Below are 21,337 nucleotides of genomic sequence, written 5' to 3'. Positions count from 1 at the left end.
ATTCTTGCAGAGAAATTGGTGTTGAAAATATTTACACTTTAGTAAGGAATATTTTCATAATGAATTTACACTATCATAGGATGAAGTTTAAATCATACATTTTTAATATATTTTTGCAGAATGTGTGCGTTCAGGCTTTCAGTTGTTTTTACTCATCTTTTAGTTCAATGAATATCCAAAAAACTTCTGCGTTACGTTTTCCTAAAACTTGAAATTATATTGTTTATCTGGGGAGTCGATTTCAAATTCAGTTGACTTTATATCTCATTAACATTTTTCATTTTCTGCTTATACTCAGGGTCTGGCTTAAATGCTTCCTTGCCCACTCCATCAATTTCTCTGATCTCCCCTAACTGGCAGTAATCTCTCTCCTCATAAAATGATCTTATGTATTATTTTGTTCCTCTTTCAGCTCTTTCCACTTGCTAGCATTATTTTACTACTATTTATGTGTCTATTGGCTTCCCAGGTGGTTCAGTGGTAAAGAATCCACCTGCCCAGCAGGAGACTCAGGTTCAGTCCCTGGGTCGAAAGATGCTCTGGAGAAGGAAATGGCTACCCACTCCAGTATTCTTGCCTGGGAAATCCAATGGACAGAGGAGCCTGGTGGGCTACAGTCCATGGGGTCACACAGAGTCAGGCACGACTGAGTGACTAAACCACCACCACCACCACCGTAACTATTGATTTCCCCTAGTACTTTGGACATATGAGTAGCATTTCTTGGTTTCATCCCTTAGTAAAGAGCCTGAAACATAATAGATGGTATAGTTAAATGATCAATGAAAATCGCCCTCCTCATTTAATGGTCTTGTCTACAGTAGTGAAAATCACTTGTTCCTTCAACAAATGATTATCCACTATTTACTATGTGTTAGGCACTGGATAGGTGCAGAGGGGACGTAAAATTGAAAGTCACAAACCTTGCCCAGTCTATAACAGGCAGAACAGTTTGTTGAATAAACCATTTTAAGTGTATGATTTCAGGCTTTTTCCCTAGGAAATACATATCCATGTTTTCTGAAGATATGCTTACTGATGAATTCTTTGATGTACTTTTAGAAAATGTGGAATAGTTTTCATTTTTTAAATTTATTTGAAAAACTGCTGATCTTATAAAGTCAACAAACAGAAATTTACTTCTGGAAAGCAGTGAGATTGCATCATTCCATAAAGGCTGGCAGACTAGTCATTCTAAGGTTAGAATGAAAGAATGTCTTTAAACACAGCTTTTGATTTATATGAAGTCACATATGGTACTCAGTGGAAACTGTTGATTTAATATCAGATGAGATGCAAATTCCTAGGCAAGAGATGATCTTCACTCTTATGTGAAGTCAGTCACATTATGATCTGATAAGTTAATTAACCACCTTTGCTTATTTTAAAGATAAATGGGAACAATGTCAGTCTTTATCATCAGGGAACTGGTTAAATGAGTTATGGTATTTTTATATAGTGGAATATAGCCATTCTAAATGTTGCTGAAAATTTTGTATTCATTTATATCAGTGGTGATCAATAGCACATTTAGGCGAAGAAGTAGGTATTAGACAGTATGTATTAATATATTTTTTATAAAAACATAATTAGTATAATATCTCACTATCCTGTACACAAAGAAAAAAAGACACTTGCCAAAATGTAAATGGTATTTATCTTTGGGCACAGGGCATTATGAATGATATTTTTCATTTTGTCTTTGTCTTATCTTTATAACATATATTTGCAATGAGCATCTGGTACTTTAATAAATGATGGCATTAAATAAAAGTGGCAAAATGAAGAGTTTTTCAGTACTTAATGAGCAGCTGCATACAAACTGCTGGATTGTGCATATTTGGATCTTACACATAGTCTTTAAAAATATTGCTGAATAAGGTAAATTTTTATAATGCAGTTCTGGGAGTTTTGAAGCAAAAACACAGATCCTTAGCAGATACTGTCTTATAGCTGTAGGATAAATAAATAGGTAGAAAGGCTCTGACAGCCAAATAACTGTGAGTCCTTGAGATATTTAAGAGTACTCTTAGATGATAGATTACATTTCTCTTTCCTGTCAGCCCACATTAAATCTTGAACAAGCTGAAACTACTCTTTATCCAGGCTCTTGGAAAAGAGGCCATTTAGTTAAATTAGGCATAATTCCTTTTATGACCAGAAAGAGTTGCATTCACAAGCATATCACTCTCAGATGCTATCTATGTGGGTGAACTGATGGACTAAAAGTAATGGAAGTGTAGCATTTTAAAAGGGGCATCTGGAAGGAGTTTTCAATAATAAAACTTTTTTTTTTCTTTTTTCAGGTAAAAGTGAAGGTAAGTAAAATTTCTTTATCATACATGACAGATATGAATTTGCTTATATTCAGAGGTTTGTGGGCAAACTTGTTTTTTCTTCCCACACGTGAGACTTGAGAAGTTACTTTTTATTTGTTTATCTAAGATGCTGACAGGGACAGCATAGGTTAAGGAAAAATGACTCTTTGTGCCTGGCATCAGACAGTAGAGACAGACTGCCTCAGACTCTGATAATTCACTCATTACATTTTATGTGTGTGAAAGTGAGGCATTTCCCGGCCTCTGTCAGGGAAAATTTCTTCTTTATTGACTGAATCTGGGATGCGCTGGGTCACCCATAGGAAGGTTCTAGGCATGATCACTGAGGAAAACAATAGAATGGGGAAGACTAGAGATCTCTTCAAGAAAATTAGAGATACCAAGGGAACATTTCATGCAAAGATGGGCTCAATAAATGACAGAAATGGTATGGACCTAACAGAAGCAGAAGATATTAAGAAGTGGCAAGAATACACAAAAGAACTATACAAAAAAGATCTTCATGACCCAGATAATCACGATGGTGTGATCACTCACCTAGAGCCAGACATCCTGGAATGTGAAGTCAAGTGGGCCTTAGGAAGCATCACTACGAACAAAGCTAGTGGAGGTGACAGAATTCCAATTGAGCTATTTCAAATCCTCAAAGATGATGCTGTGAAAGTACGGCATTCAATATGCCAGCAAATCTGGAAAACTCAGCAGTGGCCACAGGACTGGAAAAGGTCAGTTTTCATTCCAATCCCAAAGAAAGGCAATGCCAAAGAATGCTGAAACTGCCACACAGCTGTACTCATCTCACACACTGGTAAAATAATGCTCAAAATTCTCCAAGCCAGGCTTCAGCAATACGTGAACCATGAGCTTCCAGGTGTTCAAGTTGGATTTAGAAAAGGCAGAGGAACCAGAGATCAAATTGCCAACATCTGCTGGATCATCGAAAAAGCAAGAGAGTTCCAGAAAAACAACTATTTCTGCTTTATTGACTATGCCAAAGCCTTTGACTGTGTGGATCACAATAAACTGTGGAAAATTCTGAAAGAGATGGGAATATCAGACCACGTGACCTGCCTCTTGAGAAATCTGTATGCAGGTCAGGAAGCAACAGTTAGAACTGGACATGGAACAACACACTGGTTCCAAATAGGAAAAGGAGTCCATCAAGGCTGTATATTGTCACCCTGCTTATTTAACTTCTATGCAGAGTACATCATGAGAAACGCTGGGCTGGAAGAAGCACAAGCTGGAATAAAGATTGCCAGGAGAAATACCAATAACCTCAGATATGCAGATGACACCACCCTTATGTTGAAAGTGTAGAAGAACTAAAGAGCCTCTTGAAGAAAGTGAAAGAGGAGAGTGAAAAAGTTGGCTTAAAGCTCAACATTCAGAAAACGAAGATCATGGCATCTGGTCCCATCTCTTCATGGGAAATAGATGGGGAAACAGTGGAAACAGTGGCTGACTATTTTTTTGGCCTCCAAAATCACTGCAGATGGTGACTGTAGCCATGAAATTAAAAGACGTTTACTCCTTGGAAGGAAAGTTATGACCAACCTAGACAGCATATTAAAAAGCAGAGACATTACTTTGCCAACAGAAGTCCATCTAGTCAAGGCTATGGTTTTTCCTGTGGTTATGTATGGATGTAAGAATTGGACTATAAAGAAAGCTGAGTGCTGAAGAATTGATGCTTTTGAGCTGTGGTGTTGGAGAAGACTCTTGAGAGTCCCTTGGACTGCAAGGAGATCCAACTAGTCCATCCTAAAGGAGAACAGTCCTGAGTGTTCATTGGAAGAACTGATGTTGAAGCTGAAACTCCAATACTTCGGCCACCTGATGTGAAGAGCTGACTCATTTGAAAAGACCCCGATGCTGGGAAAGACTGAAGGCAGGAGGAGAAGTGGACGACAGGATGAGATGGTTGCATGGTATCACCAACTCAATGGACATGAGTTTGGGTAAACTCCTGGAGTTGGTGATGGACAGGGAGGCCTGGTGTGCTGCAGTCCATGGGGTCGCAAAGAGTTGAATATGACTGAGCGACTGAACGGAACTGAAGAGGCATGATCAGAGCATTGATCTACTGGCTTCCAAGCCTGTGCTGATTCTTGGGTGTAGATATCATTGCCAGCTCTTTAAGTTATTGTAATGCCCCAAATTTTAACATATTTTAGGTTTACTGTGTCTTTTTGAGAATATTTTTGCTTTATGAATAAGATTGGAATGATTTTTGTTATTCTTAAGGCCATGTGTTTAGCAATATGAGAAGACTCAGCAGTATGTAGCTTTACTCTCGCTAGATGAGATTATTAAAATGTAAAGGATCACTTTTCTCTCACTCTAAATTCACTTCTCTTTTAAAAAATTTATTTATTTATTTATTTTTGGCTGTGCTGGATCTTTGTGCCATGCAGGGTTTTCTAAGTTGCAGGAAGCAGGGCCTACTCTAATTGTGGTGCATGGGCTCATTGCCATGGCTTCTCCTGTGGCACTTGGGCTCAGTAGTTGTGGCTCCTGGGCTCTAGGACGTGGGCTCAGTAGTTTGGCGCACGGGCTTAGTTGCTCTGTGGCATATGGGATCTTTCCCTACCAGGGATCCAACCCATGTCTCCTGCATTGGCGGGTGGGTTCTTTACCATTGAGCCAGGGAAGCCCACCATATTCTCTGTCTTCTGAGCATTATTTTTACGGGTTGCTTTAGATAACAGAATCTGAAAGTCTTATAACTTTGTTCTTTTATTATTATACTTTATTTTATAGTAATGGTAGCAGCTAAATAAAGTACTAAATCATAACTAGACTATTTGGAAGAGAAATTCTTTAGTAGTATGATTATTTTTGCAAAGGTGTCTCATATTTTGTTACTGTTAGTGGTGATCCTATAATTTCCAGTTATGAATAACTTTATTCCACCTTGGGTGTTCCCAGTTCTATGCTATATTCTGGCTACATTAAAAGAAGCTATTTTACCAGTGTGGAGAGCCCTTCCTCCTGGGCCATGGGGCGTGGCCAGAAAGGCGGCCACCTCCTCACCCATCATGCACCACACATTCGTGGGGAACCTGGTGCTGAACCATTGGTAGATGACCTGCTTCTGGGTCAGGGTTTTGTATGTAGCAGAGCAGCTCCCTCACTGCTGTGTACTGAAAAGTCAGCCCTCAACACAAGGGTTTATAAAAAAAAAATTTAATAAACAAATTTTAAAAGAGAAAAAAGAAGCTATTTCAGTTTTTTAATACCATTTCAAGATCTTAACCTGTTTCATTATCAAAGTAAAGATGGTTAACCTATAGAGGCTATCCTTAGAGAAAACATCTATTTATGAGTGTAATTTTAAGTGTTCATTCTGGTAAAATATGAAAGCTGACATATTAGGCGATTATCTAATTGGATCATATTCACAGACAATCTACTTCAGGACTATAAAACTAAATGAAAATTTCTTTGGAAGACTAGGTCCTAACTTAAAAAAAATAATAAACCCCAAACATAGAGGTTCCCAATAAGGAAACAAATTACTTGTAATCCCACAACCCCAAAATAATTGACATTAATTATGGCTAAGAAGACATGCCAGTACTTTTCAAAATAATTTGCAAATAAGAGTTTATTTAATCCTTCCAACAATCCTAGGACATTTTGTTAGGATTTTTATTTCCATTTTTATAGACAGAAAATGAATCCCAGAAAGGTTCAGCAAATCAGCTAAAACCATGTGATTTGTAAGTAGCAGCATTTGGGATTCAATCAGGCAGTTTGATTTCAGGGTCGGTCTATGCTTTTAACTACTTCATACTGCTTCTCTGCTAACATTTTGATAATTATCATTATTTTCATGTTTATACTAATATGTTTGTAATATATACATTATGATTTTATATATTATTATTACCATGTCAACTTGCTTCCTCAGCCTGTGTCCTCATCAGCTCAGGCTGCTCTAACAAAATACCATAAACTAGGTGGCTAAAATAAAAGACATTTATTTTCTCAGAGTTCTGGAGGCTGAGAAGTGCATGATCAAGGTGCCAGCAGATTTGGTTCTTGGGGAGGGCCCTCTTCCAGGCTTACAGATAGCTGTAAAGATACTGATTCCATCATGGTGACCCCAACCCCATGACCTCATCTTAGCCTAGTTATCTCCCAAAGACCCACTTCCAAATACCATCATATATGGTGGGGGGAGGAAGGGGGAGTTTAGGGCTTCTACATATGAATTTTAGGGGGGGACACAAAAATTCAACAGTAACATCTTAGATTTCTAGAAATGGATTTACTGGATCAAAGGATAAGGACATTTTAGGCTCCTGATACATACGACCAGATTCTTTTTGTCATTGAAAGGGTGTGCTAATAACTTACACCCCCTCCAGTCATTGTGCCACCTAGTTTTACCTGACTCTTGTCTAAATTAAGTATCATATTTTTTCTTTACTCTTTAAAGTTCTGTCTTTACAGTTTTAATTTGCATTTTAATTAATTTTTTTATCGAGGTATAGTTGATGTCTAATATTATATGTTTCAGGTGTACAACATAGTGAGTCAGAATTTTTAAAGGTTGTATTATAGTTATAGTTATTTAAAAATATTTGCTTTGTTCCCTATGTTGTACAAGATATGCTTAATTTGCATTTTTATTATTGATGTGACAGAACCATTTTTATCTGTTATTACCATTTGTGTTTTTCCTTTATGGATTCTCTGTTCATATTATTCACCCTTTTTAATGGGCGCTTTAGCATTTTTATTTGGTGTATGAACTTTTTATACACTTAAGATATTATCCTTTGTTGCGTTTGCAACATACATTTTACTCAGTTTGTTTGCATTTTGCTTATGTTTATAAAGTTTTCTGACACAAATGTTTTAAGTTTTTATGTAATCTGTAAACATATAAACGTATGTTTATTCTATTTGTCATTTCTTCCATTACTTTTATGCTTGTTTGGTTCATTATTAATATTACTATAAACAACTTTGGTGAAAAGGGCCATATAGTACAATGTTTGTCATCTCTAGTGGATATAGACATAGAATGTTCACATAGGTATAATATTTCTTATGCCTTTTTACATATTATTTCAAACAAACATTTTCATGCATTGTCTGTGTTCTACACGCTTGTCATTTTTTAAGTTTTGTATTATTCAGTCATGTTAACTGATACATAGTATTCTATCATGTTAGCTCAGGCCTTGTGCCTTTTAGTTATTTCAGGTTTTAAAAATTACGTAGAACATAATCATCTTTCAACGTATTATCCCCCCACCTCCATTTTGAGTTATTTCTTTAGAGCACAATTCTAAGAGCAATTACCAGATCTAAGTATATGAACAGTGATTGCTGTAGGTCACAGAATATAAGTGATATTTGGTTTTTGTAACATTTCCTTAAATTGTTCTTTTGAAATATTGCATGGCATAAATACTATCAGCCATAGACTAATAATATACTTCCAATAATACTATTTTATAATTTTGACTTCTCTCATTTTATTTATTTTTATTTATTTATTTTTGACTTCTCTCATTTTAAAAAGTGTATAATGTGTTCTTAATTTTTATAACATGAATTGTTATTAAGGCTAAGTATTTTTCTATGTATAGATTTACTATTTAATTTCTGTGTTTTGACCTCACATAAAACACTTTATCCAGAAAGTTATAAAGCTAGGGCCACCTAAGGCAATGCTAAGCCTTCTAAAGATTGAGCAACTGAGTGGCGCTTAAAGTGAATCCATACCAGGAACCTTTCTCCTTGGCAAACAAGACTGGGACCTTTAAATTGCTGTTTGGCACAAATTTGCTATAATATTTTAAAACTTTTGAAAAATATATATTTTGGCATTTTTATAATCTTGTGACTTATTTTTTTTTTAATTTCAGAGAATACTTTTTACAGTTGGCTAGAAGGTAATTGGACACTTTTAAACAAATTTAATTCTTTTTCATTTTAAAATACACATAAAATTAATTTTATATCTTACAAGTTTCACATATGAAATTTCTATTTCCAAATTACCTTTTGTAGGTCTCTGCGTAGAGAAAAGAGCATTCTACAGACTTATATCTGGCCTCCATGCAAGCATTAATGTGCATTTGAGTGCACGGTATCTTCTACAAGGTATATAATAGTCACTTTTATTCACTTTACCGCACTTAATATCGGGTATTCTTAAAATGTTCTTGGTATTTCCTGGATGGGAAAAGATTGGCCCTGTTGAATATTAGGCAGGAAAAATTTATTCCTAAGTGGCAGTAATCAGGAATGTGGGAACTGTGGACATTATCAGGAAAAGTTCAGCCTATTCACTTTCTTTTAAGAAGCTGCTCAAAATCATACACATCACTTTGGAAATGTTCTTTTGTTTTGTTGTGGGAATTGAAATAGCTCCCAAGAGCAAAGTTGTTTTCATTAGATACTACTGTATCTGAATCCTTCTGTTTGGATGTCAGCTTCAGGCCTGCAGTTTAATGGGTAAAAGCATTTTTTTTTTTTTTCTTTGCTGCTCTTCATGCTTTACAAGGCTGTTGAAAAATGAGACCATGTTGGATTTTCATCAGTAACATGTTTATTCTAGAATTAAAGTATCTCTTACTTCTTAGAAACAAAATCATATTAACTTTAATTAGGACTTCAAACACATTAGTAATTTCAGATAGTCATCTTTGACTTCTGTATCTTGGTTTTATGAATAAATTTATATTCAGAAATTTGACTGGATTAGTCCTGGTTTCTCAGTAAAGCAATTGAGTTTATTTTCCTTTTAAGTATGGGTTCTAGAAGATAAAATATTAATATGAAACTGTTAAAGGCTCAATTATGTAAAGCAGTTTTCATGGTTGTATTGATTATACATTTTAAAATATAAAATAAAATTAGCTTCTGTAGCATAAATAACCTAATATAAGTACAATGAAACTTAATTTTAAAATTCACTTTTTAATATTTATTTCTTTCTTCTCAGATACGTGGTTGGAAAAAAAATGGGGACACAACATTACAGAATTTCAACAGCGATTTGATGGAATATTAACTGAAGGAGAAGGTCCACGAAGACTTAAGAACTTGTATTTTCTCTACTTAATAGAATTAAGGGCTTTATCTAAAGTGGTTCCATTCTTTGAGCGCCCAGATTTTCAACTCTTCACTGGAAATAAAGATCAGGATGCAGAAAACAAAATGTTACTTCTGGAAATACTTCATGAAATCAAGTAAATTGTGTATTACAATTCATACAACCTATATGTTAATAAGAAGAGTGACAAGTGATATCCAAAATTAAATTCTTAAGTAATCAACTTAAAGGAAAATTATCTAAAAAATAATTAAAAGCTAATTTTGCTCATAGGTCTTTTAAAATTGAGTTTTGGTTTTATTTTCATTTGACTTATGTACTAAGAGGTGCGTATTTTTAGTTTTAAGAACCATTCTTTTGGTATTTGATACTTTCATTATTTTTATATTTAGTTGAACAGGTTGGGTTTGGACCCTAACTTTACTATGTTATACAGTTAGCTTGTATATTTGAGGATAAGAATTTGTTGGGGGCATCAGAATTGAGATTTTTACTATCTGTTCTACTCTGCTGTACTTGTATTATTCATCACTGACCAGCAAAATGTTGTATTAGCAGGACTTTTAATATTTTATAATGCATGAAAATGATTATTTCTTTTGTTTTATTCAGAGAATATGTTTTATTTAATGCAGGTCATTTCCTTTGCATTTTGATGAGAATTCATTTTTTGCTGGGAATAAAAAAGAAGCAAACAAACTAAAGGTAATAATTTTACACTTTAATTTTTAAATGTAAACTCACATGCAGATATGACTATAAGGCCATGTTTTTATTTTTAACAGTAATACCGAATATACTTCTTGAAATTATAAGAAAAAATCAGTCATAATCTTTCTTTTCCTCAAGAAAAAGAGGAAGTCCAAAAGCAGATCCAACTTAAGATTTAGTTTGTGTTTTTTTCAACATAACGGAAATGTGTGTGTGAATGTACTCTTTACAGAAGGGTTTCATTTCACACTGATTCTCTTGTGTAGCAAATAGAGCTTATGAATGAAAGGAAAGGGATCTAGAGCTGGAGAAGCAGAAACTGCCTTCTACTGGAGAGAATTCTGAAAATAGTTTTGGCTAAATTATACAACGCTCTTTAGGGGGAGAGGGCATAGTGTTGCTTTGTCATTCATATCATTCCCTGGGAACTAAAGGCATTTAGGGCTTCTTAGGTGGCATAGTGGTAAAGAATCTGCCTGACAGTTCAGGAGACACGGGTTCGATTCCTGGGTTGGGAAGATCCCCTGGAGAAGGAAATGGCGACCCACTCCAGTATTCTTGCCTGGAAAATTCCATGGACAGAGGAGCCTGGTGGGCTACCGTCCATGGAGTCACGACGAGTCAGACATAAGTGAGTGACTGCACACACAAAGGCATTTAGGTACGTCAGCATGCAGTTTTGGAAAGAACCGAAGACCTGAGATCGCACAGGATGGGTCTGGTCTTTGTTTTGCCTCTTAATGGAGGTATGACTCCAGGCAAGACCATCTTTGTGTCTATTTACCTCAAAATACAACAAATAAGAAATTTCACTGAAAAGATTTTTTAAAAACTCATTGTGTGTAGAGTGTGATTTTTGTCATTAAAGGGAGAGATGGCTTCCATCCTCAAGGGATTTCTAAGTCTTTTTGAAGACTTAGAAGGGCTTCCCTTGTGGCTCAGCTGGTAAAAAAATCTGCCTGCAACGTGGGAGACCTGGGTTCGATCCGTGGGTTGGGAAGATCCCCTGGAGAAGGGAAAGGCTACCCACTCCAGTGTTCTGGCCTGGAGTATTCCATGGACTGGGGTCACAAAGAGTTGGACACGACTGAGCAACTTTCACTTTCACTTTGAAGACTTAAGTAAAATTATATTATTGTTCTCAATTATAAAGGTATAGGTAAGTAAAGCAGGTGGTCCTCAGTAGAAGTGGGCTTGATCTGGTTTCATCAGAATATTTATGACAGTATCCCTTTGTTTGTAATTTTTTGTTTCTTTCGATATTGAAAGAACCTTATTTTTCATAGCTTGCAAACAAAATACTTTTTGCACTCTTTCTTTTTTTGCTGTTAGATAATAGTTATTTTTGACTGCCCATCTACCTCCTACTTAAAGCATTCTTGCTAGAAATACATACCTCAGTGCTTATATAACCTCCCAAACAGCTTCCAGGAACTTAGAAGTGAGGGGGAAGATTCTGTGATGACTTTTTCCCCCCTACTATTTTTGATATCTGTCTTATTTTTAGTACACTTGCTGGTTTATGGAGAGAATGTTTTGACATCTACTTGTTTTATATTGTGCAGATTAGAAATATTTCTCACATTGTTTTAATTTTATCGAAACTCCAAAATACTCAGCTTTGATATCCTATGAAATTTAACACATAATTTTTCTGAGTCCTTTTACAAGAAGAGAATAAAACACCAAGGAATCTTGTTGATATTGGTATTAACTTTTTTTTGAAATTGTAGTTTATAGTGAACATCACGGATTTGTACAGTCACATAAGCTTATTTTAATATTTCTTCTTGTCTCCTCTACACTCTATCAGTGTATGGTTATAAGTAGAGGACTTGTATGAAAGAGAAGTGTTCAGTGTTCACTTCAACACAGAATAGGATCTCACTTGAAGGCTTATAAAACATCTGAGAATTGGGTGAGAATTTTGTTTTAGCCAATTGGTTTCTTTGAATATAGATCACAGTGTTTAACCACAGAATGTTTGATCATTCTCCTCACTGACTGTAATTTTTAGTATTGATCTTAAAACTATGTGTATGAAGAAGGAGAATTTGTAAGTGACTTAGGGTCTGTTTATTTTAAGGATAATACATTTTTCTAATCTGAGTTAATTTTAGAATATACTCAGGTTATTGGACATTGATTGTTATTTGTGGAAGTCATAAGGATTTTCTCTTTGTTCTGGTCTAGTAAATTTCTAGCTTATTAATTTGGTTCTTTTATATTACATTCATTTAAACATTTGTGCTTGGTTTTAATTTTACAATGTTAGTTTGACTCTTGTTAGGCAACCACATTTATTCTCCATATATGTCATACAAAGACTCAAGAGCTGCCACATTCAAGTATTTGAATTAGTGAACATAGATTCAGATACTGAGTTTAGACACTGTACAAAAGCATTATCATTGTTTAGAGGCTTCCAAGCTTTTAAAGTATAAGTCTAAGTCAAGAGCTTTCATGCCTTTCCACATGATAATAGTGTTTTATTAGTGGAAATATAACTGCCAAAATCCACCATGCATTTATTGACACTTGTAAAGTAAAAGCTGTGTTTTATTGACCATAACATTTATATCCATTTGAAAATTTATAGTGTGTACATGTGAGCTATTTGTTCTGTCTATATACAAATACTTGTCTACTCAGGGATTTTATAGACTTTTATACCAACTATAAATCCTCCAGAGGTCAGCACCTCATAGGATGGGAACATCAACTGCAGAGTAATTTTAGCGCTGTTTCTGTTATTCTTGTTAAAAGTGTGAGTTTTCTTTAATTTGAAGTTGAAATACAAGTTTAAAGGAAACCTCAAATCACCAAAAATCTACTTAGAGTAATATTGCTGGGTAAATATTTTTTAAAAGTAAGTTGAAAATTAGAATTACTTATTACTTATTCTAAAGGGTATAGAAACACATGATATAGAATATTGCTAACATATGGTAACATTTAATATTAATAATTTGGGTTTTGTATTAAATTAATAAGATATAAGACCTGGGACCTTATTATAAATCTTCTACATGGTACAGCTGTTGACTGTTTCAAAGTCTCAGGCTGAATGATGCATCTGGGGAAAGACTTGTCTCCAGAGTGAACTGAGGTCTGCTTTGAATAGTTGGTTCCAGTCTTTGCTGATTTATTCCCATTTTTAGATCTTTGCTTATGTTCTCTTCTGATTGAGCTCAGTGTGTGGTTTAGCACAATAAAAACAAGCAAACAAAATATTATATACTTACCAAATTATAGGCCATTTGATATAATGAATGTTTCGTCTGAAATGGATGTCAGATTTCCTGCTGCAAGGACTGTAAGCCTGGGATTCCACTATAAATTCAGGACAGGGGAGTCATTGGAGAATTAATTAGTACTTTCCACTGGTGTGAAAGAAGGATATTTTCTTGGCTTCCTTCCTTTCCTCCTTACCCCTTAAAGACATACTGCTTTTGGATGAGTTTAATGAGTTTCTCTCTGAAACTTGGTGGAGCGTACATGGATTTCACCATATTCTGTAGATTTTTGTATGATAATAAAGTATGTATGATAATAATAAATGGTAAAAGATCTGGTTGTTTTTCCTAATACCAGAGAGAAGGGCTTTCATTTAACTATTATGAAACCAAAGGTTTTTACTTGTTGCTCCTTCCATTATTTATTCCTTTCTCCCTTCCTTTTTTTCTTTTTTGGTAAATGATGTCATACAACTTCTGCCCCCTCTCCTGATATTGACATGTGGTTAATAATCACATACAATAGAACATCTCATTTACTTTCTGTATATTTACAGATAGTCTAGTTTTGGAGGCAGGCAGTCCTGGGGTTTAGATTTGCTATTTACTAGATATGGGAATTTGGGCAAGTTACCTAGCTGCTCTGGACCTTATGTTTTTAATTCATTAGGTGTAGATTGTAATAATACCTTGGGCTTCCCTGGTGGCTTAGCTGTTAAAGAATCTGCCTGCAATGCGAGAGACCTGGGTTCGATCCCTGGGTTGGAAGGATCCCCTGGAGAAGGGAAAGGCTACCCATTCCAGTATTCTGGCCTGGAGAATTCCATGCACTGTATAGTCGATGGAGTTGCAAAGAGTGGGACACAACTGAGTGACTTTCATTTTTGCATTTGTGGTGAAGGTGAAATACAATTACATATGTAAAGATTCTGGTGTGCAGGAGGTGTTCCGTGTACACTGATTTCAGTTTTCTTCCCTTTGGTGCTCTCCAGTGTTTTGCACACAGTGAGGCACATAGAAGGCACTCAGAGATACTTAGTATTTGACCATATACTACATCTTAATAACATTTTAAATTATTTTTAGGAGGATTTTCGACTGCATTTTAGAAATATTTCAAGAATCATGGATTGTGTTGGTTGTTTGAAATGTCGACTGTGGGGAAAGCTTCAGGTAAGCATATCAAGCTCAATCCTGTTTTCTTTCTTTGCACAAGGAATTTTCTGATTTTTCTTTTTTTCTTATTTCTATTATAGACTCAGGGTTTGGGCACTGCTCTGAAGATCTTGTTTTCTGAGAAACTGATTGCAAATATGCCAGAAAGTGGGCCCAGTTATGAATTCCATCTAACCAGACAAGAAATAGTATCATTATTTAATGCATTTGGAAGGTTAGTTTGCACCAAAATTTTTTTTGCAAGCCAAGTAAGTCTAATGTAACACATATACTATCAGGTAAAACTGGGTAAGAAATATTCTGTTTAGTGAAATTATCTCCCTACAGAATTCTGTGATCTTATGAAATACTTTAACTTTGTAGATACATGCAATCATTATATCACCTCTTGACTCTTGTAATCATTATTAATTCACTGAGTGCTTCAGTATTCATCTTATGGAATTTATAAACTTTTTCTAATTTATGTGCTATCCAAATGTTTTTTTGAAGGTCCTAGAAAAAATCATGTTGTGTAATGTAGGTGTACATCTAAAATTTGTGAATTTGCCATTGTGTAAAAAGGCTAATCATGCTTTTAAAAATAATTTTCATCAAAATGATTAGAAAATAAGCTTAACATTAGGAACTTACATTATAAAATTTAAGCACAGATGCATTTCCTCCTTGCCTATCAAATCTAAAGAATGCAGAGATTTATATTAAAAAAGACAAACATATTTCTAAGGGCTATATTTCTAAGGGCTATATTTCTTCACTTAAAAAATTGATTTAATAAATTATTCTTTGGTACACAGAAGCTTGACAGTTGTATTTGAGTATTTTGCTACTTTTTTTCATGGTGGAGAACAGAGCTAAAGTATACTTAAAATAACAAACTTTTTATAAGTTAGTGAAAACAACTTGGTCACATGTTTACTGTTCTCACTCTTTGTAGTCCAAAAGCTTTGATTCTTTGTATATTTAATAAATATGGTAAATTGATTATTTTAAGTGTTCATATACTTATGCATATTTTAAATACATATTTTAATGCTATGTACTTTATAAAGTATATACCTATACTTTATATCTAGGTATAAAGTATATACTTATATACTTTAAATAATAAGCATATGAATATACTTATGAATACTTAAAAATGTAATATGCACTCTATAATTTTGTACTTAGAAACTTTAATACTTAGTTGTGACTAATTAAAAATAACTGATTTCTGGGGAATGTTATCTTAGTTTTAATATGTCAAATTAAGAACAAAAATGCATCAAAACAGATTAAATGTTTTATGCACCTTTATGTTTGCTGAAATAAATTAACATTTTTTTCTGTGTTCTGAAAATGCAAAGTGACTAACTTGTAGAGAAAAGTTATCTAAAATAGTTTCTGAGTGAAATTTATTTTGTTTACAGAATTTCAACAAGTGTGAAAGAATTAGAAAACTTCAGGAACTTGTTACAAAATATTCATTAAAGAAAGCAAGTTGAAAAGTGCCTGTTTCTGGACAGTGGAGGCCAAAGAGTGGAATTTCATTCAAAGGCATAAATAGCAATGACAGTCTTAAGTCAAATGTTTTATATAAAGCTGCTTTTGTAAAAGGGAATTATGTTGTTTTAAATAACAATTTTTTAAATTGTGTTAAATCTATGTGTAATATTATTGTGAGTAAAAGTAAACCTTTGATAATGTGGTACATCTTTAATGTTTAATATTAAGTAAAATCATCAGGATTATCAAATTCACATATGGTAAATCTAAGTAAATGATGTTTAAGTCTCTCAAACTAGAATTTTGTGTAAGAAGACATAATATAAATTAAACTATGGCCAATGTGAAAAGTGTTTATAAGAGAATGTTATGTTCCATTATTAACAGCCTAAATTACTAACAGCCTAAATGTTCAACATTTAGGGTGAACAGATTTAGCAAATAAAAATACAGAATGCCTAGTTAAATTTGAATTTCAGATAAACAACAGTTTTTTAATATAAGTATGTTGCATGTAATATGGGACAAACTTATACCAAAAACTTATTCCTCCTTTAAAATTCAGATTTACCTGGGAGTCCTGTGTTTTATTTGGCAACCCTACAATACATTGGTATGAAACAAATCACTTTTAGAGTTATTTTGCTATTTTGATTGGCTTATTTTGGTGTGTAGAAAGATACAATGATAATTCAAGTGTGTAAGGGATTTCTAAACAGTGTGAAAAGTTGAACAGATTTATATATTTATTCTCATAGTACTTTCCCTGATTCTGAATAAAAATTTGGGGAAACTTTTTATTTTTATATAATTTCAAATTTATAGAAATGTTTCCAGGATAGTATCAATACAAAGAATTCTTTTACCAGATTCCTTAACTGTTCGTATTTGCTTTCTCGCTCATGCTATCTCTGTATATATCCATGCATATACTATTTTTTTCTCTTGAAGAGTCGGTTATAGGCATCATGTCCTTTGAACCATGTGTAATATGAATAATGTTTCAATGACTTTTTTTTCAGGAAAAATATCTGCAACTATATACTACTATAAGCCTTAGAATAAGGAATTATTTTGAGTTCCAATCTAAAATTCTTTTTTTGAATTTTGTTATCCTTTTAATGCTGTATAGTCATAGGCATAAAATTTTGGGGTTTTGCACGTGATATTCATTTCTTTCTTTTCCCCATAACTAAACTGTAATTTTTAGAAGTCTTCATTAAGGGAAGATCTTCAATGATAAAAATATTTGAAGGGGTTTAGGAATTTATAGCACACAGTAATTGTAGGAAAAAAGGAAGTGTATACCTCAAAGTTATGGGCTCTTTCTATATGTCTTAGCAGGTATATCAGGTTGAGATGTAACATTATTAATAAAGCAGGGTTTATTTATATAATGGCTTAGAAATGCTACTTAACACTACTGTATACTTTTTCTTCTTTATGTCCCTACAGCCTGATACAGTGTCAAGCACATAGTAGGTGTCCAATAAATATTTTTTGAGTGAATGTATGAAAATGTATTCAATATATTTAAATTAATTATCACAGAACTAAGTTCAATAATATATGTTCTATTTCTTTTCCCCCTTAATTTGAATAGGGCAGGAAAAGAAAGATATTAGCCTACTATGAAGTCAGTATTCTTAGAGACTCAAAAGACTATGAAGTGAGCACCAAATATAGGAGTGTAAGGACATGTGTGGTACTCTGAAAATTTGGTAGATGGGTTTAAATGGTTATTTTGCCTGTGTAACTCTAACTCTCATCTTATGCCCCTACTTTCTCTCTTTTTTTAACAGCTAAACTTTATGGAAGAATATTCCTGTCTTCACTTTGTCCCCCTCCACTTGCTCCTTTAACTGAAATGTGGCTTTTTTTTCTTAGTAGCTAACAGTCTTGTCTTTTGAAGTCTAAATCCCAATTCTAAATCTATGGTTTGGTTCACAAGCCGTTTCTTTTTTTTCTGCATTTGACACTGTTGACAGCCCCTTCTTTAAATATGTTTTCCACTAGGTTTCTTGTATTTCCCTCACTTCTGAGTGCCTCTTTTCATGTATTCTTTAAGTTATTCCTTAGGCTTTTATTCCTGCTGTCTTCAGCACCACTTCTCACTCTTGAGTCCTTCCAATTCAGTGATCTCTTAAATCCTTATCTTTAGCCCAAACTTCTCAGACCATCTTCCTTCTACGCATCTTCACTTGGTTGTCCCACAGACACCTGTGTGTATCTTAAAAAGTTATTCTGCCCCAAACCTACTCTTATGCCTATGCTCCTTCCTTTGGTTAATTTTAGAACCGTCATCATCTAAATTCTCTCGGCTAACCCTTCCACTCCCCTGTCCAGACAGTGTCTAATCTCTTTGGATTTTATTTCCATATTTCTGATATATCACTGTCTCTGCATTTTCATTGCTCTTCCCTAAAGTACAAACCTTTTCCTTGCACCCAACCTGTCTGCTCTCTTTTGCTTCACAATGTTACCAAAGTGGGCTTCCTAGAAGCACTCTCACAATGTTACTCCCTGCTTAACACACAGTGAATTCATGAACCTTTAGGAGGAAACCAGACCTCTTTCCTTGGTGAACAAAGTACTCTGATAGGGGTCTTTCTGTTTCCCCCAACCTCATGTTCTGCTAAAACAGACTTACAGTTCTTCAGATGCAGCATCGTCAGGCCTCCACACCTTGGTGCCTGCTCTTCTCTATCAAGTGCCCTAGCCATCCTTCCCCACCTGGGAAATTTCTATGTATCCTTGCAGGTCCAGCTTAGCAATCACTTCTGTGAATTTGCCCTTGTTCCATCCAAGGAGGATCATCTAAGTTCTTCTTTTGTGTCACCACTGTAATTACAACCTACCTCTACTGTGTCACTTATTGTACTGTATTGTTTTTTTTTTTAAGTCTCCTTTACTAGAATGTGAGCTCCTTAAGAGCAGGAAAAGGAACTTTATCCATGTTTGCATCTCCACAGCATAGTTTTTGGCATATGAACACTTAATAAATGTTTGTTGAATAAACTGCTTTTAAAATGACAACTTTATTATTGCTAGTGATCATACCTTCACTCCAAATATTCTTCACAGTAAGTCAGTAGGCGCCCAAGGATTTCTGGACTTTAGGTGATCAATAAAGCTTCTGAAACTATATTAGAAATTTGGTGTGGTTTTGGCAAGTTATGAAAGGGGCCTATTATGGAAAAAATGGTAAGAACTCTCTTTTCAGGGGAAAACATTAGTGAAGAATTTATTGAATAATCAAAGAAAAGCTGCCCAGGATTACGAGCTAGATAAATTTCTACCTGTTTAAGAATCTAAGGGGAAGGAGAGAGATGTTGTAAGTTCTTTCACACAAGGATTTTTCTTAGCTTAATGTTTCAATAAACATGTAATATCTAATATGGGCTTCCCAGGTGGTACTTCCCAGGTGGCGCTAGTGGTAAAGAACCCACTTGCCAATGCAGGTAGACGTAAAAGACGCAGGTTCGATCCCTGGCTCAGGAAGATCCCCTAGAGGAGGGCATAGCAACCTACTCCAGTATTTGTGCCTGGAGAATCCCATGGACAGAGGAGACTGGCAGGCTGTAGTCCATAGGGTCACAGAGTCAGACATAACTGAAGCAACTTAGCACATACTATCTAATAACTGGTATTTTAAAGTATGGCATTTCATATCAAATTAGTGTGTAATACTAATTAGTGTACAGCTAATGTACATAGTTATCTCAACGTTCAGTACATACAGTTATCCACGTATACAATAGTTCGACTTTAGATTTTTCAACTTGACAGTGCAAAAGCGGAACACATTTGATAGAAACTGTACTTCCACTTTTGAATTTTGGTCTCTTCCCCCCAGGCTAGTGATATGCCGTGCGGACCTCTCTCATGATTTGGGGCAGTGGCAGCACCACAGCACCCACTCAGCCACGCAGTCACAAGGGTAAACCACCCATACACAACCATTCTGTACCGAATACATCCATTTTGTTTTTCACTTTCAGTAAAGTGTTCAATAAATTCTACATGATATTCAATACTCTGTTACAAAACAGGTTTTGTGTTAGATGGTTTTGCCCAACTGTAGTTTAATACAAGTGTTTTGAGCAGGAAATGGCAACCCACTCCAATTTTCTTGCCTGGATAATCCCATGGACGGAGGAGCCTGGTGGGCTACAGCCCACCTGGTCACAAAGAGCCAGACACGACTGAGTGACTTCACTTTCACTTTCAGTCTAAGCTGTAATGTTCTAGGCCAGCTGTATTCGATGCATTTTTGCTTAGGACAAGCCGAGGAATATCTGTAACGACAATCTCACTGAAAGTAAACTGTCATTTGGAACTCTAGGTATTCTTTTCTTTCCTATGGTAGGCGTCTTATCCTTACATGACAGAAACTCAATGGGTGTAGTCTGTTGAAAGAAATTAAGAAAACCAGACCTCCAAATAAAAGCACAAACACTTTTATTTTTAACAGTAGTGTTTTGTTACAATTTAGTGAAACAAATAAATACATTCATTGGCCACAGCTATACTTTTATAACCAGTTTGACACTGATTTTATAGCTGAGAAACACTGTTAAACAATAAAAAAGGCAGCTATGCTTTAAAAAAGCCACTTTAGCTATAAATTACATCTTTCATAAAACTACTACCAGCTATAATGAGTGGCAACAGTTTCAAAATTAATGACCATCCAAATGAAACAATAAAAACAAGTACTGCTAATCACGTAGAATTACACACTTAAGCAATGAAATTCTTTTCTAGTTAGTGAACCAAAAAGAAGGTTTGAAATTGTCATCATGTGCTTCAGTGCAGGATGAACAGGGGGTCGATAGCCCTTTGATTTGATAAACAAATCCTTCTTTCAAGACCAGACTTAAAGTGCTCTTAGTGCTTTGAAATTTTTAAGCAAAAAATGGTCCAGAAGTTTATCTTTCTTTGTCTTTGGTGATTTATTGTGGGAGATGTCTTTAAGGAGACAAATGCAAGAATTTAGGTTCCCTGGTCAGGGATAAGAAATTTACAAATCTCATATTTGGAAGAATCAGCTAATGCAACTGAAAAAAACAGGTTATTTTATCTGAAATATTTTTAAAAAGTAATCCTCACTTATCTGGTCAAATAGGAGCATTATGTAGGGAAGTCTGGGGAAGCTTTCCTAGAAAAAATGTATCACTTTGAACCCCAAGGATTAACAAAGGCAACACATCTTCTTAGACAGCTCTAGATAATTAAACACCTAACATTATTAAGACAATAAATAGTCGGCATTCTGAAAAGAAACCCAGTAACTGAAGTTGCAG

At 34.7% G+C, this 21,337-nt stretch overlaps 1 protein-coding gene across 13 annotated transcripts in view; it reads left to right on the top strand.

The window, feature by feature from the left end:
• ERO1A (endoplasmic reticulum oxidoreductase 1 alpha) overlaps positions 1-19,089 on the top strand; it is a 57,468-nt gene extending 38,379 nt beyond the window's left edge. For 4 of the 13 annotated variants that reach the window (XM_068965604.1, XM_068965601.1, XM_068965606.1 and 1 more), the window contains 8 exons: positions 2,307-2,318; positions 8,228-8,254; positions 8,373-8,465; positions 9,310-9,556; positions 10,056-10,125; positions 14,454-14,540; positions 14,624-14,757; positions 15,956-19,088. In XM_068965604.1, coding sequence (XP_068821705.1) covers positions 2,307-2,318; positions 8,228-8,254; positions 8,373-8,465; positions 9,310-9,556; positions 10,056-10,125; positions 14,454-14,540; positions 14,624-14,757; positions 15,956-16,016 — 731 coding nt within the window. In that variant the 3' untranslated portion in view covers positions 16,017-19,088. Of the gene's footprint in view, positions 1-2,306; positions 2,319-8,227; positions 8,255-8,372; positions 8,466-9,309; positions 9,557-10,055; positions 10,126-14,453; positions 14,541-14,623; positions 14,758-15,955 lie in introns of all 13 variants that reach the window. The other 9 variants (XM_068965595.1, XM_068965598.1, XM_068965600.1 and 6 more) reach the window with 8 other exon arrangements.
• Positions 19,090-21,337: the final 2,248 nt, after the last annotated feature.

This window comes from Capricornis sumatraensis, chromosome 2 (genome assembly GCF_032405125.1).
Source record: "Capricornis sumatraensis isolate serow.1 chromosome 2, serow.2, whole genome shotgun sequence".
In the NCBI taxonomy this organism is placed as follows: Eukaryota; Metazoa; Chordata; class Mammalia; order Artiodactyla; family Bovidae; genus Capricornis; species Capricornis sumatraensis.
The sequence above is the reverse complement of the archived record's forward strand: the minus strand, read 5'-3'. Positions and strand labels throughout refer to the sequence as shown.